General features: G+C 45.4%; 1 protein-coding gene across 1 annotated transcript in view; it reads right to left on the reverse strand.

Annotated features, from left to right (window-relative positions):
- Positions 1–23,431, reverse strand: part of MDGA2 (MAM domain containing glycosylphosphatidylinositol anchor 2) — a 394,427-nt gene that overhangs the window by 249,625 nt on the left and 121,371 nt on the right. Inside the window, exon 2 of the mRNA XM_055717155.1 lies at positions 3,075–3,214. Coding sequence (XP_055573130.1) covers positions 3,075–3,214 — 140 coding nt within the window. The remainder of the gene's footprint in view (positions 1–3,074; positions 3,215–23,431) is intronic.

A 23,431-nucleotide genomic window follows, 5' to 3' on the forward strand; every position in this document is an offset into this window, starting at 1 on the left:
CAACAGAAACATACTGCAGACCTCCCCCTAAAGAACCAAGACCTTAAAGCAGAATGTATTCCACAAGCAAAATAAATAAAAATCTTGGGCTATCTGTATTTAAAATACCCAAGAGCAATTATTGGCAGGCAAGAGTAGTTCTCTGACAGCTGGAAAGGGTGAGCACCCGCTTGTGGATTTTACATCCACCCTGATCTCCTGCCTGACCTCAATCGCTGCTTTTCCCCAGCAGCCCCGCTGACAAAAGCAACACAAACACTGGTGAGATTCATGGCAGTCCTGTTAGAGAGAAACCAAATTTCACGGGAACCAGTCCAAGGGGCTGCAGCTCCCACAGCGCTGCATGCTGAAGTTTAAGTACGGCAATGCAAAAAGCTACGGCGTCTTAAGCCCCCGCCCCCACCCCCCCGCGGCCATTTTTTTTTTATTTTTTTTTTCCTTTCTGGAGCACTAAAATTGAATGGAAATTTAATAAGAAGGTCATAAAAAGGCTAATGTTCAAATGCAGCCCTGCCAAGCCTCCTGTATTTCACTGCAGAATCACCCATCTGAGACTACCAAAACTATCCCCCTGCTCTCAGGCAATTAATCTGCAAAAAATATTGCGAGTCTCAGAGAGCTGTAACGTGAGAGAGAGAGAGCAGACCCAGGTGCTGCCTGACAAAGAAAATCTATAAACAGGTAAAACGAAGATAAATCAATTTTCCATCCTGAATCCCAGATGAGAAAATCGAGATTTTTATGAAAAAAGCAGCAGCATGGTTGCTTTCTTGTAAGACATTTTTGTTGAACAGCTTTGGGGTTTTTTTTGATTCAGCAGCATCATAAGCTTTGTTACTGCTTGAGACGGCGCCTTTCCTAACTGGTCCAAAGCATTGCCTGACAGGTAACAGCCCCACTTGCTCTGAAGCTGCCTCTCAGGCAGGTTTGAGAGGGACCTTCGATTTCAGCTGCACAAACCTCGCAGGCTGCTGGTCAGCTTTGCTGGAGCAGATGGAGATGGTCCAAGAAAGAAACATCTTCAAGGAAGCTCACTGGAAGTGTCAGTCTACCTTTATCCTGCTCTTTTCTGCCTGCGCATGAACGTGCTATTTGCCTCCACCCAAACAGACAGCATGCCAAAAAGGCTGCACATCCAGAGCCAGTTGCTTTGGATCTTAAAAAGAGGTTAAATAAGCCTGGAGAAGAAAAGTTTGGGAAGGCAGAATGAATCCAACGTCACTAACAGACACCAAGAGACATGGACTTGTTTCAGAGAGGCAGCCAGCCTGGGGCAGATCCCATCGCCCCCCGCTGAAGAGCACCTTCTGCCATAACAAACCCCCTAGCAAGCAGCAGCATGTCCTCAAGGTGGGACGTGCTCCCTTTCTGCTTTCATTAAAATGTTATTATCAGCTTTCTGCGAACGAGGTGTGTTATCCATGCAGGTCTCTCTTTCGGCTCTTCCAACCAGCAGCCGCCAGCATTTTCCCAGCATCTCCCCTGACAACATTCGACAAGCCACCGATCCCCCATCGCATGAGCACCATCGGAGCATAGAGGACAATCAGCAATGGGGGAGGATACAATAGCAGGGCAATAAATACTTTTCATACCTTGTGAGGCACTGAATATTAAACTTCAGAGTACCAACCTGATTTTAAAACATCACTGTTCTTATGGGGTGTTATCAAAACAAATCAAATCCGGATACTTCACCCAGTCTGGGGTTTTTTAGACCCTCTTTATTGTTACCCTTCACCTGGCAAAGGTTAGATAGAGATCACTTAATCTAGCAACCATTTAATCTAAGAAAAATGGCTTGTTCTACAACATGGCTTTAAACTGTGACTGCAGCTGGAAGAGTGCAACTACGTGCAGTTACAGTAGAGTTTTCTAAGAGATGGCCTGACCTACACCTTCCCTGGCACCAGCACAGGATAAACTTCAACTCCTTTATTTTAAAATCTTCTCATTAAATTGGAAACCGCTATGGAATAAATGGCACATCTCTCTTTCCTGGAGGAACATCACTCATCTGCAGACTTGAGGTCTCCCAGTGAACCTCCCTTCCCCAGCTGCACTTCACAGGTCCCACCTGTCCCACATGATTGCAGGAGAGAGGTGACTCATTCACCACCTTGCAAAGAAAATCCTTACTAGGTATTGTAGCGTTCAAAATCACATACAAACGCATGCACTGTGAAACGTGGTAATCTCAGCTAATTGCAGGTGCATTCTCAGCTCTCGTACTCAGCTTGTTTACCAGCAGAGCAAGGTGAGGGGACACAGCAGAAGTGAAAGTGGCAATGTCCACATTAAGGGAACAGAGAGCGGGTTTGGTTCAAAGAGCAAACGAAAAGGTGGAAATGGAAAAACAGAACAGATAGGGAATAAAGCATTACACCTGCACGGGTCTTAAGAGGCCCTGATCTAAAATAACCTATTAATGGGGTACCCTGGGCAAAGGGGGAGTGGGACACACACACACCAGGGCAGCTGTAGCACAAACTGACAAGACTCTTTGGCTTTGAATGGGATGCTATAAAATAGAGTTAAGGTCTTGAAAAAGGTAATTTATTTCTGTTTAACTTTTGTCTTCTATGGGGCTGCGGTGCTGAGGTTCCAATGATGTCCAAGACTCAGGCACACAGCAAGACTCCCCCGAGCTTTCCTGTGCCCCCTCTCCAGCTGTTCACTCTCGTGCTTACTGTCTACCTTCAGTCATCCCTGTCCTCATATTTGTTTTTCCTTTCCTTCTACCAGCTTTCACGGATCTCAAACACTCACATCAGGACCACGTGTTAAAGTTGGTTATAGACTTGGTGATTTTAATACCAAGTTCTAGCCAGTCATTCAAAAGAAGTTAAAAACTTTCCTGCTGTTGTTTCTTCTGCAACTTGGTAATACAAACCATCAGCCTGGGCAAATCCCCCATCTCCAGGTCCTGTCGCATTGATTTCTACTTCCTACCACCCTGCACCATTCTAGACCTTAGTGGAAGATGAAAACAGCTTGCACAGGCTCAGAGACAGAGCTGAGGAAAGGTGCAGTGACCAGAGGCAGGCTGCCACCGGGCACAGCGGGGGGCTCACCTGTGGCCGAGGATGGCCGGTGACCAGGCAGGTCAGCTCCAGCGTCTCACCCTCACGGATGGTGTAGACCCTCTCCGAGTAGCGCTCCTCCTCGATGTTGCACGCCAAGCCCGAGTGCACGATCCGCACGGTGGGGGGGGCTGCAAGACCCAGAGAGAGAAACCAGGTGAGCATCATCGCCTGCACCCCGGGACTTGCTCAGAGCCATTTCCACTGCAGCAGCATGGGACCCCTGCCTCCCCCTAACTGGGAGGACCGAGGCTGGAGCTGAGCATTTTCACTGTGGAAAAAACTCTTTTGCTTACTCAGCACACACGTATTCGGCAGCAGAAGAGGTTCCCACGGTATTTATGAATACCTAGCAATCCCCTGAATGAAACCTTCACAGACTCATTTACATTCCAGTTATTTTTGTTTCAAATTCCAAATGAACTCTGCATTATTGCTCTTTTTTATTATATATCTCTCTAAATGTATTATCGCACTCATAATGTTAATGAGAAGCCTTAATTAAACCACTAAAATTAAGCAGAAGAAAGAGAGGGACTGATGCTGCTTCCTTTCAAAGTCGATACCAAAAATCCCATTGCTGTCAGAGGGATCAGGCTTTGGGGTGGAGGTTAAGTTCAAGCAGAACCTTTACTTTAATTTTCTTGTATATGCAACCTGAACTCGGGAAGTTACCCTGTTTTACATGTAGTACCTGTAGGAAAACGGCAATGTCGTTGCTAATACAGCAGGTAAAAATTACAACCCTGTTTTGGCAGGTTTCCAGAGCACATTCCTGGTGCTAGGATTTTCTTTATTTCTGAACCATGAAATTCACGAGTACTAAAACTTCCAGAGCACGGATCGATAGGATAAGAAAGTTGAGTTACATTCCTACTACCAAATAAAGTAACATAAACTAAACAGCAGAAGAGACAAAATTTAATTCTAGTGAGTTTTAAAGACCCAGTATTTTGCCCTCTGCTTGTCACTGGGCTGCTCCCGTTCGGTAGAAGTGGCTACACCGTGAAGTCCTAACTGAAGTCTTCAATCACAACGAGCAAGGAGGGCAATTGCTGCTGAGACCAACAAGACCTGAAGCCTCCTGGACCTGTTTCCCATGGGCAAGAGGCCTGTGCTGCTGCGATAACATCCATGTGTTCTCCCCAAGACCCTTGCAACAGCTGTACTCCCCCTCCCCAAAAATGCAGCTCTGTTTTCAGGGCTCTGGGCTGCACATCACCTCTTCTGGCACCAGTCTACTGGTTCTTCGACCAACTTGCAATTGCTCAGCTAACATCCACATCAAGCGCACATGGGATTCCTGAGGTGCATCGCTCTGCCCCCCGCACCATCACTATGCCCTTACTGGTCCAACCTGCGCATGGCCCCCAGTTGACACTGCTCATTCTGTTATCAACTGCTGCACAACACCTACAAGTCATACCAGCCTGGTAATAATTCAGATTTCTAACCTTTGATCTCCAGAGGCTGAAGAAAATGAGACTCAAGCAAAGGACCCTGAACATGACAGTGTTAGGTCAACTAAATGAACAGGAAGAGAGTAATTATTTCAGGCTGTAATGACTAAGCCTGATATTCCCAGCTACCTTGCACTGCCCCCATCCATCTCAGCCTACTATATTTAGATCATTTTTCAATCTGCCTGTCTAGGTTAACCTCTTCAACAAGTGTTTAAGAAATGTGTCCTCAGCAAAGCCTCTCTGCAGAGCAACAGCACAGGCAGAAGAGCTCGTGCAGGGAAAGAATGTTTCCTGTGTTACTGGTGTGCTCACAAGTCTAACGGTACGAGATGGCACAGGTCTGGAAGACCACTAGATCAGCAGAGACAACAGCTCGGTGGAGCCACTCAAGACTAACAAGCGAGCACAAAAGCAAAAAGCCTTGCCACCCCACGCTGACAGCCTCCCATCGTGCAGGTGTGGCCCAGCAGCTAAAGGTCCAACAGCAGCAGAGCGCTCCAGCAAAGCTTCCAGCAAGTTCTGCCCCTTGAGCCACCAGGCACCGAGTTTCAAAGACCCCTCAGCTCACCCTCTCCACCCTTCTGCAGGCAGCCCCCGGCCAGCAAAGGGGAGTACAGGTTAAAGACCAACGCATCCCTGCTCATGGCAATAGTCTGAAATAAAGCATTCTGGTTCCTCGAGAATCCGGTAACTGAGTGCGCTGGAGTGACTGCTGGTCCCGGCGCCCGCGTGGGGCTGGCTGGGGTCTGTGCTGGGAACAGCGCTGAGCACACAGGGCTGTTCCAGTCGCTGCTGAGCGGGGCTTGCCCAGAGCCAAGGGCTTTGCTGCGCCTCAGCCCACCCCACCAGCGAGCAGGCTGGGGGGCACCAGGAGCTGGCAGGGGACACGGCCGGGACAGCTGACCCCAGCTGGCCCCAGGGACGGCCCCGACCATACGGCGTCACGCTCAGCATGTAAAGCTGGGGAAGCAGAAGGAAGGGGGGGCGCTGGCAGGGATGGCGTTTGTCTGCCCAAGCCCCCGTCACCCTGATGGAGCCCGGCTGCCCTGGGGATGGCTGAGCACCTGCCTGCCCTGGGCAGCGGTGGGGGAACTCCTGGGTTTGCTTTGCTGCTGTGCGCGGCTTCTGCTTTGCCTCTTCAAGTGTCTTTGCCTCAGCCCGGGAGTTTTCTCACTTTGACCCTCGGGTTCTCTCCCCATCCCGCTGTGGGGGGAGTGAGCGAGGGGCTGCGTGGGGCTGAGCTGCCGGCCGGGGTTAAACCCCAGCATGAGGCCAGAAAAAATTGCTCCCTAGCATCAGTTATTTCCAGGTACAACACAATGACTGACACAATGCTCAGCCCATAGTCACATTTAGTCAGACAAGTATATCCCTACACAGGAGCTGCCTCAGCTCTGCTTTCCCACTGCTCAGTAGAACTGTTCTGCAGCCTCAGCACACTCCCTGTGTGATTACACAGCTGTCGCTTTGCAAGGCTAAAGATGCTATTTACTGCTTAGAAGAAACAAATCAAACCTATCCATCTCTTTGTACCACAGATCCAGGCTGCTCTTCCCATGGAGCTCACTGTTTGTCCTGCATGGACAGAGATGTCCTTGCTTAGGAGTCAGCCCCATGTGTCAAACTCTGACCTTAAAAGAATCTGTTAATTCTTTATTATTGTTATTATTTCTTAAATAGAATAGCAGCACTAATGCTTGTACTGTGGCTTTCCCTGTGCTAGGAGTGCTGCTCCACCTCCACACACCTGAAGAGTTCAATGTCCTGGGCCACGGAGTATCCTCCTTGTCCTGCCACGCACAGCCGCTGTACAGCATGGCTCTGGACCACGCCTGGGGCTTTTACAGTGTCCCACAAAACAAGTACAAAATACTGAAATGCTAAAGCAAGAACCACGGAGCAGAAAGGTAAAACAAGGTTCAGCATAGATCATAAGACTTCTTATAAAATTAGAAGAGTCAGCAACATTACGCCAACATCCTGCTGCCTTTTGAATCCGTATTGCATTAATATTACATTTTCATTCATATTATATTCATATAACTTCAAATTACATTTGAAGTGTCCTTTATTTCAGTCTCTAATGCCACTGCTCCATTTCCATTAGACTTGGGAAGGCAATACAGAAAAGAAAAAATAACCCCCTGTGTATTATTATGGCAGAAAAATATCTGCTTTAAGAGGAGATCAAACGAATAAAGGAAAATAAAAAATAATCTTACTTCTTTAAGTTTTAAAGTCTTATGGTTCAGAAGACGTTGCATAATTATGAAATGTCACCTCCCTGTCCACTGGAGGAATATTCATTACAGCTACTTTTGAAATATGCCTCCAAGGACTTAATACCAGATAAGACATTAAAGTAATATATACTTGGCATTTATTTTGTTTGTGGCATTTTAGAAGAATTTGTCTTGTGATTATACACAGTAAATATTGCATGAAAGAATCCATCATGGTGCTGTTCCTGGCAACATGCACACACAATGCAAGGGAAGCTAAGTGTCAGGTCAGGAGGGAAAGCCATAACAACAAAACCAAGCACAACCCTGCCTAGCTTCTGCTGCAAAGAAGTTGTGTGGCGCCATGAGATTTCTTCTCTCGGATGAAAAATGGTGCCAGCCTGACCTTTCACCATGTCTCTTTATATATTGACGTTACATAGTTCCCCTTCATTGGCTGCTCTTTTCCAGCAATTTCAATTTATTTCCCTTATATGTCTCTTGCACGCACATGCACGCCTACACAAGTGATTTGGTTTCAACTTGCAACAAGTTCCCCAGACAGTACAGACCTGGCGGGGGGGGGAAGTCGCAACAACTTCTGTGAAATTGTAAAATAAGAAATTTCCAAAGCTGAATATGTATGCAGGTACCTATTATGAAGGTATGCACACTTAATAAAAAAAAGACAAAGGACAAAGCAGATGCTGTGAAGAATGCTAGCTAACTTCAAAGGGAAATGTGCAGAATAAAAATTTTCGAAAGCAGTGCAGGATTAAGTAGAAAAGAGTTTTTATCAAACCAGGCTGGTCAAACAGAAAAAGCAAACAAACAAGTGAGAGTTAGTACAGTGCTCAGAAAGGAGATGCTTCATGACTTACAATACATTTGTGGAGCTGTTGCAAATAAGAGACCTTGGACAACTGAAGTGCTCCAGTCTGCCTATTCGAAGTGCAGGTAATTGTCTTGACCTCAATCACAATGTTTACAATAATTGGTATTTTTCTAAGGAAAGCTCAACTGCTGTAATCTTATTAATAAATGACCATTTCAGCTCCTATTGCAAAATAAGTTTTAGTCTATGTGATTGCAATTGCACTGTTTCCTAACTGCTCAAAATGGAAGACATTCAGAATCTCAAAAGTATTTATTCACAATTTCTAAGTTAATCTCAAAAGTGTCTAGGGCATGAGATATTTGTTTGTGTCACTTTATGACACTGTCAAATTAAAAACAGACCAAAGCTTAAACGGATTTTTTATAAGAGGGTGTAACTTCCACAGAAAGCATCCTCAGCTTCTCAGTCTTCATAGAATCATAAAATCGTTTAGGTTGGAAAAGAACTTTAAGATCATCGAGTCCAACCATTAATCCAGCACTGCAAATCCATACCTAAACCATGTCCCCCAGTGCCACATCTACACATCTTTTAAATACCTCCAGTGACAGCTGGAAGTTGAAGCCTTTCTCCTCCCCCTTTTCCACATGTCCCCAGCCACCTCTTCAGCTACGTATTAACCCATCCTGGATTTATATGCCTGGACTTGCATGCATCAGACAAAGAACAACAAAGAAAACAAACAAAACCTTCGCAGGAGTTTGGTCTCATGCTTCACCACCACAAAACGAGGTCCCTGCCAGCTTCATCCAGCCCCCAGCAGCTCACTGCAATTAGCAGGAGGGCAGAGCAGCCATGCTCATCAGATGTAACAGCGACCACTTCACTATCCCAAATTTTAAATAAGAAAGAAGTCCTCAAAAAAGACGAGGACCTCAGGTCACATTCATCCCTGAAGAGTTATCATGGCCTTTCCCCCACCCCTCTCTGAACCGGAGCGTACCTACCATTCCAGAACCAGATACCGACAGACAGAGATCATAAGCCATAGATCGTAAGTTTTTAATACTTGCTCAGCAGGAGGAACAATAAACAGCAGTGTAATGAGATGTAAGGAGGGGGGATATAAATCTATCTGCTCCTAGAAACAGCATTATTGTTCCCCTAACTCAATAGATACTCTGCCGATAAGCTTTGCAATGTCAAAATTAGGTCAGCCTGTGACAGTGGTGTTGGGAAGCGGCAGCGTGATTTAATTAGCTCGGTGCCTTCTTATGTTAGTGCTATCAATCAAGCAGGCTTCCTGAGCTCCAGAAACGCAGTTTCAGTCACAGAAGATGGGTGAATATTAAGCAATGTGGCAAAAATCAGCCCAGTCAAAGAGGAAAAGAAGCTGACTTCATCCTTCTCTTGCTGGTTTGGTGAGTAAGACCAGCTCAGGAGAAGAGAGTACACCACAGATGTTATCGTGTGCATAAAGTGAAAGAAAGTAGGTAGGAAATATTTAGTACTGATACATAGGAGCCTTTTAAACTGTGGACGTTCTCCTGCTATCACTTATCACTAAGGCTACTGAAAAGTAACATATAGCAATAATGCTATTAAAAAAAAAAAAAGAGAGAGAACAAAGAAAGGAAGAAAAAAGAGAGAAATAATCTATTTAAGAGTTTTAACCAACTGTAGTAATTTCAAAAATTTCCACAAGAAGACCTGTGCTTGCTCAGCAGCACTTTGCACATTATGGATTGAACCAGGAATGTCACAACTGATTTCAAGTGGCCCTTACTAGGGCAAGCCCCTTGCGCAGCTCAGCATCACACAGCCTCTGGCTGAAGGTTTCCTGTATTAGCTACGTGGCATTTGTCTCGCTGGGATCCAAAATGAAGAATATAATCAATACCCTAAATATTTATTTAATAAAACCTAATTGTTTAACATTTCCCATTCCCCGCCTTCCCCCAAAGAACATTACAGTTGGAAAGAAGAAAAAAAAAAAAAAAAAAAAGTCGGGCCAATAATAAATTTATTAACGGACGGAGCCTAACCTCCAGTTGGAAAAAGACATCACAAATCCCACGTTGCCTGCAGCATAAATACTCTAAACAATGCATTGATGAGAATTATTGCCATAGGGCAGTGCACTTCTCATGGCAATACCACTGAGATTCCTGATTACTTCATTTCAATTAGCTGAATTAAGAGCTGATATGAGTATGGAAAAACTTAATTCTGAGAGTTGCAAACACATTTGCAATAACTTTAAATCTTCCCTTTCTAAAATATATATATACATATATATGTATGTTATTCCCTCCTTGTTATGCTGCAGAACTGCATGAAATTCACTGGGGGCTTCACTCTTGCTGATTTGTTTTACATGGAAAGGCTCCTGATGCCAAGCAGCAGAGTATCACAACAGAAACAACAAGCAAAGGTGCCCACGTACATCCCCAGCTGATGCCCTGTCGTGGAGAGGCAGAGGCTGAGCATGCAGACGTACCCCACTCCAGCCCCAACACTGCTCCCCACAGCGGGAAGCCCAGGGCTGCAGCCATGGAAGGCAATCAGAAAAGGAGAAGCATTTTATTAATGACAAATACATTCTACATCTTCCAGCAGAATCATTATGGGTCATCTATTTCACCTATGTACCTCATTTTTAATTACATTTTCAGTAATCCTACAAGTTCCAGAAATCACAAAGATCTTATCATTGCTCAGATTAAAGGAAATAATTACAGAACCCAAGTTCTGACATTGTTGAGTTTAATCCTCTCACCATTGTTTTCCAACAAGGTCTTCACCAAACCTCTGTGTGTGTAAGTGGAACTTTTCACCAGCAAATAACTGCGGCCAGAGATGACAGAATTGTATCATAGAATCATGGAACGCTTTGGGTTGGAATGCACCATAAAGACCACCCAGTCCCACCCTCCTTCCCCGGGCAGGGACACCCCCCTGCCAGCCCAGGCTGCCCCCAGCCCCATCCAGCCTGGCCTTGGGCACTGCCAGGGATGGGGCACCCACAGCTGCTCTGGGCAGCCTGGGCCAGCACCTCTGGCTTCTTCATATGACTTCTTCATATCTCATCTAAATTAGCCATTCCCCCTTGTCCTATTTCTACATGCCCTTTTAAAAAAGTCCCTCTCCATCTAATGGCATTTGGGAGGGACTGTAACACTGAGGTTCTCCATGCCTGGCAGCACCCCCAAAGCAGATGACTTCAGCCTCCAGTTAATTATGGATGCACAAATACAGAGCATCCTTTGCAAAAAGCTCTTTTCAGGTCAGTTTTCTATGAACTCAAAGAAATAGCTCCTAAAAGCACAGGAATTTGGTTTCTAGTTAGCCCTAACCATTCAACAACTCAGTAATTATTTTACATCAGTGTTTTTCTGTCCTAAAACTTTTATTTTTGTTTAGCAGCACATAGCAGTTGGCAAGCAAAGAGCACTCTTCATTGAGGGACTGAAAAGACCCAAACCAGCCAGGGAAGACCCAGAGCAACCCTGTCGACATCTCAGTCTGTTCTCTGCTCAGTCTACCAGGACAACCACCATGCCCACCCTGGTGGGAGAGCCCAGCTTTGAAAGACTTCTGTAAGATCCCAACCACCACATATTCCTGTACGTATGGCTGTAAGACAAGCTCCCTCTTCTGTATGTGGAATTAACTGATGTTAGTGCATTTTTATTTCTTTTAAGGACTTTTGTGGATTGTCCTGGAATATCAGAGATACCATCACACAGCAGAGAAAACCCTTTTCCTAATGCATAAACATTTCTTACACTGAGTCTGCCTCTTTCTACCTCAGCTGAGCTATCACAGAGACCTCACTGCAACACCATCCCTGCTGCTGTTTCCACAGGAGCAAAGGGCTACCACTGCAGCTGCCATTGCTGGGTCACAATCATGTGTCCCTGCCAAGGCAAAGAATTAAGAAACATTTCCTCTACGCTCTTGCAAGAATTTATCTCCAGGCTTACATCTTGCTCTTTTTTTCACCCACCAAAAGGTCAGCTAATTGAATTCAAGGGGACAGACTGCTCTTCTCCATGGTGTAGGACTGCCAGCGTGCACATGTCTTGGTAAGATTCACAGGTTTGGGCTGCCAAGTTACTCTCCAAAAGGAACCTGAGGACAACACGGGTACCTCCACTTCAACTAGCACCACACATGGGACATACTCAGAGCAACAGTCTCTCTCTTGACCTTGGACATAAAAATTGAACTGCTTGAGTCTCAGCACTGAGAAAACATCCCTCTGGTATGGGATTTCCTGACAGGGTTACTGAGAAGGAGGTTTTGGGTTTTTTTTTTTTGTTTCGTTTTGTTTTTAAACTGAGTCCTGGCTGCAAGTAAAAAGTCATAGACACATTGTCTTGCAAGTCTTGCTTCCGCTTGACACCCTTAAATTGGCAATTAAAGCTTAGCACAGTAGTCATGTTTTCTTACGCCACAGAATCAGTCAGGGTTGGAAGAAACCTCTGGAGATCATCTAGACCAATCGCCTGCTAAAGCAGGTTCACCTAGAGCAAGTATTCCAAGTGTGTATTCCATACTTTCTGCACTAAAATAGTGGCCCCTGCAATTGGTACTTCTAAATTTCCCAGCCTCTTATTCCAGCATGCTCAGAGAATGACACTGTCATGATTTCTTGGTTAGTTCACAACATGCCAGGTTGATATATCCTCTGCACACAATAAATATGGCATCTTTCCAGGACGGCCCTGATCTGGGGGGAATTGTAAAGACAAGTGTAGAGGGAAACCTTCCCACACTACACCTTCCTCCCTGAACTGCTCTTTGAGGAGTTTGCAACCTACAGATTGCAGGCAGTGGGTTCGATGAATCTTCTAAAATAAGAAAAGAAATCATCTACAAGTGACGGGCTTAATTGAAGCAACACTTTGTTGTTCCTGGCATCACAAAACAGATGATGTTGCCAGACCTGTTTCAACAGTATTATAGTCTAACAGTAAACACATCTTACTTATTTGGCTGTTCTGAGCGTACAGTAATATATTGACTTTCCCCCACCTAAAATGGCAGAGGCACATGAAAATCAAACACATTAAAAACCACCTCTTCAAAACAAATCCTGAATTCTTAACCATTTCTCCCATTTGCCCATTTTGACTAAACATCTTTCAGAAATGTATTTTTAACTCTGGTAACCCACTTAATGAGAAGCAGCACCAAGGAGATAGATTCAGCCCCTAAACTGCGCACACACACACGTATATATAATGCTACAGAAATTAGCCACAGGTCGCAAAACAACACGGGAAAGAACATGGCAAAGTTCGTGTCCCTCTTCAGAAACCTGAAGTTTCATTAAGTTGAGACTATGATGAATCACAGATGCAGGCAGGAGGGAATCCAGATACACAGCAGGAGCTCTAGGTGAGCCCCAGACCTCACCCAGGACCAAGAATGTTCAGAGTAGGCCAACTCTGGACCTTCTTCTTACGGTCCATGCAGTTTCCCCTGTCCCACCGTAACAATTGAAGCTACATTTGCTGCTAGTAGAAGCTGGTAGTGAATTAGCTTGCCTGCACCTCCTGTGCCCCCTGCAGCCAAGCACAGCAGCAAATGAAACAAGATCCATTGAGAGTCACCCCGAGGTGCGGAGACACCTGGACCTATTAATTTGATAACGCCACAATTTCACTACACCTTGCTCAAAGCCGTGCTGAGGTCCACAGCACAGCACATCCATAATGGGGCACTTACTGATGAACCAACGGAGTGCAACCAAGCAGAACAAGGTTGGAGCTAGCATGAAATAAGAATATTAAAATGCCTTTCCCCAGACTCATGCTTTATGTTGTAATGCTGGGACATAGCGAACCAAAACCCATTGTCTGCTCCACAGATCCTGTGGGTACCTCCTGGATCCACAGTAGGGTCAGCTGGTTTAGGTGAAAAAGCTCCACTCCAGCTTCCCTGGAGCTACCTAAGCCATTGGAGCCCAGCCCACCACGGCTTGGAAGCACATCTTGGCAGTGTCCACACATGGAAGAGTGATATCCAACAATGTATGCCCAGCCCGGGCACCTCACCAGGAGGACCATATTTGTGTTCCACCACCTGCAGATGGGCCATGAACATCTTATTAGGGTAAGGATGGAAATATTTTAATGGTGCAGAGCACCGCTTAAACTCAAAGAAATTGGACCATGCTTGCACGGGAGCTGCCAGGTGCCTGAACCACCAGCTGTAGGAGAAAAGACAGCCCAGAAGGGTTGTCTAAAAGGAATCATAGATCATTTAGGTTGGAAAAACCCCTTAAGATTATCAAGTCCAACCATTAACCTAACATTACTAAGTCCACCACAAAACCACATCCCTAAATGCCATGCTTATACACCTTTTAAACACCTCCAGGGCTGGTGACTCAACCACTTCCCGGGGCAGCCTGTTCCAGTGCTGAGCCCAACGCTGCCTACAGAGAGCTTGAGGACTACTCCCAGAGGCCCTCCTTCCCTTGCCAATGCAGGCACATGGAGTGGATGGGACTTGTGGCCCAACATGGCTTGCAGATGCAGAAAAAGTCAGCCTCACCTCAGAGCACCGCCACAATCAGACTTCAAACACATGCACAGCCCCCTGCCTCCTCTGAAAGCCAGGTGCAATATTTAACTCCTCATCAGCTTAGGCAAAAGTAATAAAAATACAGTTTATGAGGGTGTTCTGAAGCAGGAGGAAGTGCTCTAAGTGCTACAAAACCCACGCGACTGCCAGCAACAGGGATCACGCTGTCCTGAAAAGAGCCTGTTCTTATTTGACTCAGCAATGAAAGTTTCACTAATGCTGTACAGGCCTGAGAAAGGGTTTCTTTTTTAGTTTTCTAATTGAAAAAACAGTTTAATATTAAAGAGGAATTTTAAAATACATACCCTTACACAAATGCAAATGGAAAAAAATGCTGCTTTATAGTGTTAAGCAAGAATAAACAGCTTTTTAAACAACAATTTGCATTTCGTGTGAGATAGCACAAATCTGTCCCAGTGAGCAGGGACTATCAAGAAAACAAACCTCCTTTCAGGAAGAAAAATTATTTCGCCAATTGAAATTGTGTTTCCTGTACTTCAGTGTCTCACACCTAGTTTTCGCATCTTTGTTTTGAAACACTGGGTGTAGGAGTAATTGCTGAATGACTGGAATGTGTTCCATTATATAAACCTAGAAACCTATTACACCAGATTTTATATATTCCAGGCTCTATCAAAACTTGTGTAATTCCCTTTAGCTTCAGTAGGGAAAGAGTAACACAGTTAAAAATCAAACAAACAAAAAAACCATGAAAAAACTCAGAGAGCAGAAGAACGAAGACAAGGTCTCATTTTTCTTTTAGCTCCCGTACTCGAGGATTTTGATAGTTTTGCAGGCTCAGCCAGCGTGCACACCCCAGCCATGGGCACACTGGGGTGGGAGGGAGACCACCTCCCAGGCTGCAGTGGTGCCCAGCAGCTGTGGCTGAGAATCAGCCTGCCCAGGGCTGCCCAGGCTAAGCAGGATTCACCAAGCACGTTCTTACAGCTTGTGACCTCTCTTAGCTCAGCCCTAAAAACTGAAAGGGGGGGGAAAAAAAAAACCACCACCAAAACTTATTTATGGGAAAGGAGTTTTTTGAAGCAACTGCCTGAATTAAATAACAAACTTTCAGTTTACTGGGACAAGAGGTTGTCAGGTTCTTGTGACCAAGCCCAATGCTCTCACTCCCTGGAGGAGTGGAGCTCTCTTGATACTCCATGAGGAGAGAGGAACCAGGCTTTCAGGACAGAAGCATTGCCCAAGGAGAGGAGAAGCATCGCACACAACCCACCAGTACCAGTGGTCACCAAGAAGGAGCTCTCCATTGCCCAAGAGTGCAGGTCCAGCAGCTCCCAATGCAACCTGACCATCACCAATCCCCGCCAAGCCCACCAGCTCTGAAAAATGGTCTGGGAGGGGATATCCCCAACAGTATTTTCTATTACTGAGCCTTTTAAAGCTGAGTTTCTTGTTAAGAACTTATCGTCAGACAGAAAGTGCTCACCCCTGATTTGTTTTTAAAAGGTCCCTTAACACTAGCAAAAAGGCAGCGATAGTGATGATGGCGTACAAGCTCTTTTCACATACACAGAAGTAGCATGTCCCCTAGGAAGAGGATCCAGACCAGTTACAGAAATTCCGTCCTTGGAGGTTGAAGCCTTGGCAGATGATGCTATGGCTGGCCTGACCAAATCAAATCGCCAGTTCCACCCAACACACCCATGACTGTGATTCTGCCCCAGACCCTCAACTGTACCACTAACAACGATCAGGTTATTTCCATTTTCACTCTCCAAAGTGAACATAAACAAAGTATCGCTGTTTGTTCTCTCTCTTGCTGATATATGATTATACCAAGCAAAACCACTTGTTTTTATAATCATCGTAATTTCTGGAGGAGCTGCACACATGAACCTTACCAGCCCCTGCTCCACTTCACAGACCGCCTGCGTGCTTTGTTTGCTCTGAACTGATTCATGCCCATTGTGCTACCGAACCGCAGGAGCTGGGTCTATCCAGGAGCAGGCTGATCTCAAGAGACTATAAGCACCAGCACTGATTTTACCTGGAGAGAACAAAAGCATAATCTTATTCTTGACCAACCTATACTTCCAGCTTTCCTGGGAGAGGGTGAATACAGGGACTGAGTTTCCCCAGGGCAGAATAACAAAACCTGACAGCAGGAGCAGGATTAAAGTGCTTACAGGGGATACAGAATGGGAGCAGGTGGGAGAAAGTATGAGAACATGCGTGAGGGAGAGGAGGAATTCAGCAGGTGAGCCAGGTGCTGCAGTCCTCATAGGCAGAATAATCTCCAAACGCTATCTAAAACTGGGGACAGAAATGAAAAAGGAATTGTAGATGTGCATCACCTTGCGCTTTTCATGCCTGCCTTGTATCAGCCATTAGCACAGTTTCTCCAGTAAGAGCTCATACAGCCTTCATCTTCTGATCTTTCTTGGAAAACAGGCTCAAAGTGAGATACCCCGCAAGGTCTGAGCCAGGGGAAAAGCAGGTTTAACCTATGGTGGTTCTACAGAGAGCCAGCATCACTCTGGGGAGAGCAGATCAGCTGGCCAGGTGCCTCCACTTGGGTCAAGGGATAGTGCAGCAGCTTACCAGGACCCACCAAGCACAGCACCCCACCCCCAACCACCTCAGCTCCAAATGTGCTTTATCAGTTCAGCTATGCAGTGACAACCACATCGAGCATTGAGAAAGCTGGTAACACCCATTCCAATCCCTTGGCAAGGGACAAACTGATTTGCCCTGAACACACCAGTTTCCTCCAGGCGCTGGGCTGGGGAGCAGAAGCGGGGCTCTGCCAGCCCTGAGCCTTTTCCTCCGGTGAAAGGCACTCTGCAGCACAGAGCTGTGACTGCTTGGGAGCCTTCACAGGCAGCCCAGGGAAAATCCTGCCTGCTCATAGCATAAACCAATCAATTTCCAAATTTTGGCCAGAGCATGCCATGAGGCCAGATAAGCAGAAGCAAGAGAATGCCTGGGTTTTTTCCTCCCCTCCAGTAAATCACAGGCTGTGCTGGTACAGAAGGGAGCTGCAGAGGAGCACTGAAAATGGAGGGGACAGATCTTCAAATGCCGTTTGATGCTTCCATGATTTTCTGTGCCAGCTGCCAGCAGCACAGGACTGTCAAGACCCACCACCCAGCCTGCTTGGAACAGCTACCGGGAGTTAAGGAGGATATGTTTAAAAGAGCCCAATTTCCAGTGGCTCATCCTCCAGGGAGATGTTCTGTATGGGCCAAGTTCAAATCTCTCTGTCAGTCAGTCCCTGCCCTCTCACCTTTGCGATTCACTGATGTCTACTAGGAGATGAGCTCACACCGCAATTTTTCTCCTGGAATAAGTACTGTTTAGGACACTCCTTTGTGTTCAACCATTGCGAATGGAAATAGTTCCATGAGACCCAGCAGGTGAGCAGACTTTGAGGCTCCACCATCAAGTGTGCTTCAGACTGGCCCAATCCTTTCAATATTGATTGGGAGTTGGATTGAGAGACAAACCAGCAGAAAGAGAAATCGAGCCCTCATAGATTTCATTTCCTTGGGAAGCCACACCATCGATGTGCTGTTGAATACATAATTTGCCTTTAGAGGTAAGTTAGCTACCAGCATTTCCACGACTTATTTGAATAAGCGTCAATGAATGATCAACAAATCAGTAAAAACTAACAATGAAAATCATTAAACTCCCACCTTGATACTCAGGCAACAATAGGTCGTGTATTGTTTTTGTTATATGATTTACCAGTCCCTTTTCAGTGGCTGATGACATCTCAAATTTTATTAAGGGTGCAATTAGCCATTAAGTTTCATTACAGAATTGCTCCTTACGTGCAAAATCTGCGTGAGCCTGTTAAAAAAAGTGTTTAGAGTGGGAAACATATCTCATTTCTCCTAGCCAAAATTAATCACTGGTGCTAAGCTTTCCAGTACACCATGCAACCCTCAAGTTCAGCAGCAGGACGCACTGGAGCGGGGCCACATCTGATCCCAGTTACAGTCAATCAGCAGCAGCTTCCCAGGGGTTGGGACCGGCAGATAGGAGCCCCCAGCCATTGATACGCTGTTTGGCTATTTGCAGATGAATGCAAGCAAAACGTTATCAAGCAGAAGAGCTCTGCTCTGCTTTAGTCACCGGGCTCAGTGCAATGATAAAGCACAGCATCGGGCTCAGGCTTTAAGAATAAAAACAGGGAGATAAGGGAAAAGATGAGTATATCCCTTGCAGCTTCTCTATTGTCAGTAATACCCTCCAGCATGCTGGATATGTGGCTTTCCTGTGCGTAACACACTTCAACACAATCTGTGTCTCAATTTCTTCCACCTTCTATTCTACTGTAAAACGATCCTAGAGATCTCAGCAGTGCAAAGGCAAAATGCTGGGAGCACGTGCCAGTCAGACACGCTGACCTGCTGATCTGACCCCTGTTGGCATGGCTGTCTCTGCGACAGCCCTTCGCGCTGTATTCGGCACACAAAACCTGCCGCCCTGGTGCTGATGCAGGAGTTGATGTCACTGAAGGCCTTGGCCCAAAAATTATTTGAATCGCTTGCAAAAGGCATTTGAGAGAGAAAAAAAAAAAGGGGAAAAAATCTTACAAAAATTACTAGAAAGAGTTACTTTTTTAAACTTTTTGTTATTTAATAAAACACCATGGCAAAGTCAAACACTTCCCCCATTGTCAACTCTTGATATTTGGCTTTGCCCATTCCCACGCTTAATGAACAAAGCCAAAAAGTTTAAAAGCTCCTCTTACAGCTGAGCTCTGCTCAGCAGCACAAGGCAAAAGCACATTATTTATGAACAGAGAGAGGGAAGCCACCATCAGCCATCGCTGCAGGATTAATTTGCAAATCCTGCAAGCAGTCTGCTCCCTATTATCATTTCAATTCAGATGCAAAAAGACAATAATTCTCAACTCCTGTCATGAGGTTGTCTGCTCATAGTATTGGATGTCCGATAGCTGCAGCCCAAGCAGAGTGACGCAGTCACCTATCCACATCTTCCAGGTGTGGATTTGTTGGTGTTTTGTTTAAAAAAAAAAAAAAAAAAAAAAAAAAAAGCTGCTATGTATGTGCTATGTATGTCCAGCCAGTCAGTGTGCAGTCCTAGTCCTGTTCATGCTGTTTTCAAATCTTTGCAGTTGCTCTGACGACAAGTTTAGGTGCAGAATGCCCAAGAACAGAGAGAGATGCAGGACTTTGGTCACCAAAGGGTTTCTGAGGACAGGCTAACCCAGAGACAGAATTTACCACTCAAGAAATCACAGCCAGAAGCTACTCCACGTGGCTCAATTCCTAAGAAGTTGCTAAGGCAGAGGATGAAGACGAGAAGGGGGATTCTCCTGTAATCTTGTCTGGCCGCCTGTGGACCACCACCCCTAGCAGCTCAGCTTTTCCCCACTGCTTCCTTGACTCAACCACTGGGGCTTGGTCATCTAAGATCACAACTCCCCTCCTGGGAGCAAGCCCATTCAAGAGCACCGAGAAACAAAAGGAACAGCAGAGGGGGAGAAGAACCCAAAACAACTTTCTAAAATTTTCTTTCTTCATCAAAAAAGAAATTTTGAATTGACTTTTAAATCCAAAACATGCTGATTAACACTACACTTTGTCAATTACTGATTTATTTTTTTCTTTCCCTTCAGGAATTCCATAAAAATGTTTTTCATTTCTTAATTGGAACTTAAAACATTTGTAATGGATAAATAATGAGTAAGTAGCATCTGCCTGCCTGGATTCCTGTGCAGACACTGAGGCACAGAGATGCACTGACAGAGCAGGTCCCAGCACTGCAATAGCCACAGGGGAAATAAGATTCAGAGGGTCTTTTCAGATCTCAGTCCTGGCCACCAGTCTTCCCATCAAAATACAGAAGATATCCCTCTGTATTTCCATATCAACACAGGTATTACTACCACAAAATAATCTCCAGTCATTTCCATGTGAAACAGATTCTGGTGACAGTCAAGGTACTTCCAAGCACATTCCTCTCCTTACATATATCACGAAGTGTACTTTCATGCGAACAAGGCCTTGACCTGAAAAGTTTAGTAATTCTTTTTGCATATTTCCCCAGGCAATGCAATAAACTTCTGGTTGCAGAACTGCCTTCAGTGCTCAGGCGACGGAAGAACTTCACACAAGAAATACGAAGCCACAGCAGATGAATTCTTGAGGGCTGAGCTTTGGGGACCGTATCCTCAGCTGGAGTCCTTCGGCAGCATCTAAGCAACTTCACTAGCAGAACTCTGATTTCCAGCAGATCACAACCCTGCCCTTATACTGCTGCTGTGATCACAGAAAACAAAATGCTTAAGAAGTAACAGATGAGAATGGAAAAAAAGCGTAAGCAGATTTCTTCAAAACTATTACATTATTGGCTCTTTAAATGCACTTCTAATTAGTGTATCATAAACTGTCCTTAATACATTTCTCGGCACAGCAAACTCTGTCAGATTATTTGGACTCCTGGAATTTGAAATTAATTGGAAGAGCTAAAGATAGCACTCAATAATGAAAATACCCACATATGCTTTAAAACATTTGTAGTAAAAATAATGATTGAATACATTGTTCTTGTACATTCTACCTCTAAAAATCAGAATACGGCTACCTAATATCTTCCTTATTATCTAGGTACTCGTAAGTCACCCAAGTGTTTGATAGTTTTAAATTATAGCTGATTTCCTAAGGGTCTGTTTAATATTAAAAACAAGATCCAAAAGACTTAACATCTCACCACATCTACAAATGAGCACCCAATCTACACAGAGGAGGATGTAGGCACAAAAAAAAGGCTCAAGCTATTGCTCAAGGAACATCGAAGGCTTTGATCAAACGATACTAAACTGCAGTGAAAAATAATACATCAAAGGCAGCAGTAATTCGCCTCTGTGTGAGCTGCTAAACTGGTGGCACTGTGGGGGACATCCTGGGACCCCTGTGCTTGTGCTGCAGCACCAGGGCTACCTTAGTCAGGCCAAGGTGGCCACCCGCACATGGACACCTGCCCCGAGGCTGCAGGCTTGCAGCACCCCTGGGCTGGGTTGCTCCTTGCATGAAAGAGCCACACAGAGGAGAAAAGCACCATGAGAGGGTTTATTCTGCTGAGATTTTTCCCCTCTGGAGCAACGCCAAGCATCTCTCTGAGGACGGAAGGGCTGAGGTAGCTTGTGGGTGCAGACTACAGGAATGGTATTCAATAAAAACAAGGACTCCACATCCCAACTCTTCTTTAGGAGCCAAGACGTTCTTGCACAGCCAGTCTGGGTGCCTCCACTCAACACCCAAGGAAACCCAGGAAAACAAGATATTTTTCTCCATTCTTCTGCCAGAGCTTGGCAAAACCAGACTTCTGTACTCACTGCACGGCTCTAAATCCTAAATATTCAGCAGATGGTTCTTCATTAACTCAACCCAAAATGGAAATGAACCAGCAGGGAAGGAAAAAGTAGCAGGTTGCCCTGTCTGCTTGACTCAAGTGCACTGCCCACACGCACCGTTTGTCCACCTCGATGGACTTCACCCCACCCCGTGTCACATGCTGATGGAGGCGCAACAGTGCCGGTCTGGGCTAAGGGCAGCAGACTGACATGAGCAACTTTTGCTCCTTTCCAACATCAAACTGATTCTGAACTCGCTGATGTAAACACAGAAGATGAAAATGCTCTTCTGACAAAGAGGCTGAGACACTTCCCCCTCAGAAAAAAAAAGAAAAAAAGTGCCTTTTTGGTTTGATTTAAATGAAATTTGCACCGAAAGTATTTGATTTAGAAAAATTTTCCAACATTAATAGCAAAAAATCAAGCCACCTACATTTTTTTTTTCTTAAGGAAAACGTTCTTTTGACCATTTTATTTTCACACAGATGGCAGGGCACAAAGGAATAGTTTAGAATTACTGTAAGGATCAGACAATATAATATAAGCTATTTTAAAATACCTGGTAATAAAAGGACTTGCTCTTTTGTGATTTACAATAGGAATAAATGCCAATGGAGTAAAACTGGCATAAACAGGAAGAAAATACAGCCTTGTATATGTAGTATAACTGTCAGGATAAATTCTCCCTTTACCTTCACACGTGTGTTTCCATCAGATTTCTGTAAGGTCTCAGCTTACAGCCACAGGATGAGGACTCTTGGCTTTCTCCACCTCCTGCCACCCCTCTTTGGGCCCTCACAGGTTGACTTAAGATTAGAAATTGCACAGCAAAGTGATACTTCTTGCTTGTATTCCGTTGAGACTTAATAGACCAGATCCTTGCTCTTGGCTTTCGCTAAAGCACGTTCCAGAGTCCTGACTGGGACATGCCACCTGAGAGATGCACAAAGATCCTGATCTCTCCCTCCCAAGCCTTCCTTTCCACACCTACTCCTGCAGAAATCCCTGCCCCCCCCCCCCCCCCCCCGATCCCACTGGGCATTCGGAGGACACAGGTACCCCCATTTCCACACACACCACCGTAGAGCAGCCCAGGGGTCCTCGCAAGAGGTGGCAGCAAAGTTCTCCAGTGACTAGAAGACAGCAGCAACTTGAAACCCAAGGCGTTGAGGGTAGAACAGGATGATGGTTGATGCCACAGCATGGTCCTACTCTGCATCACAGCCTGGGGTCACCCAGGAACCGCTCACTTGTGATGTGTTGAGACAGGAGGAGATGAGGGAGGGTGCAAACATATCTAAAACCCTGCCCAAACTGAAATGGAAAAGGGCTTCACTTCCACTCTGTGACTTATGGCTCACAGCTTTTCTGAAACTTCTGTAAAAGCTTGGGAAAACATTCCGCATTCTAAGACCAGGAAGCAGGTGGAAGGAAGGAGGTGGTGAGGGAAGAGATGGTGACTCTTAAGCTGCATCAAGCATCTCTGCAGTTACAACCACACTGAAACAGTGTATCTGAAATCAGTTCTGAATCAATTAAGCTAAACCAAATAGAGTTATTCTTAAACTGGAGGGGGGTGGGGGGGTGGGAAGTCAACATTTGCTGTTGAAGAAAGCAACTCAAATTCAGAAAGACACACTTCTGACACAGAAACTCTCATCCCATCCCACCCCTATCACCAGCAAAACAAGGCCTTCTGGGCCCTGGGCCACTGCACAGCCCACCAGATGCTGGCTGTGGTGGTGCATGCTCACCCACCACCCAACAGGGTCTTCTCCATTCACCTATGGCTGTCCCCCACACGTCACAAGAAACTATGCAAAGCTGGATGAGGACATGGTGGCTCCAGCCTTACCGTGACATGATTTCATGAGCAC

Source organism: Falco cherrug, chromosome 7, assembly GCF_023634085.1.
Source record: "Falco cherrug isolate bFalChe1 chromosome 7, bFalChe1.pri, whole genome shotgun sequence".
NCBI lineage: Eukaryota > Metazoa > Chordata > Aves > Falconiformes > Falconidae > Falco > Falco cherrug.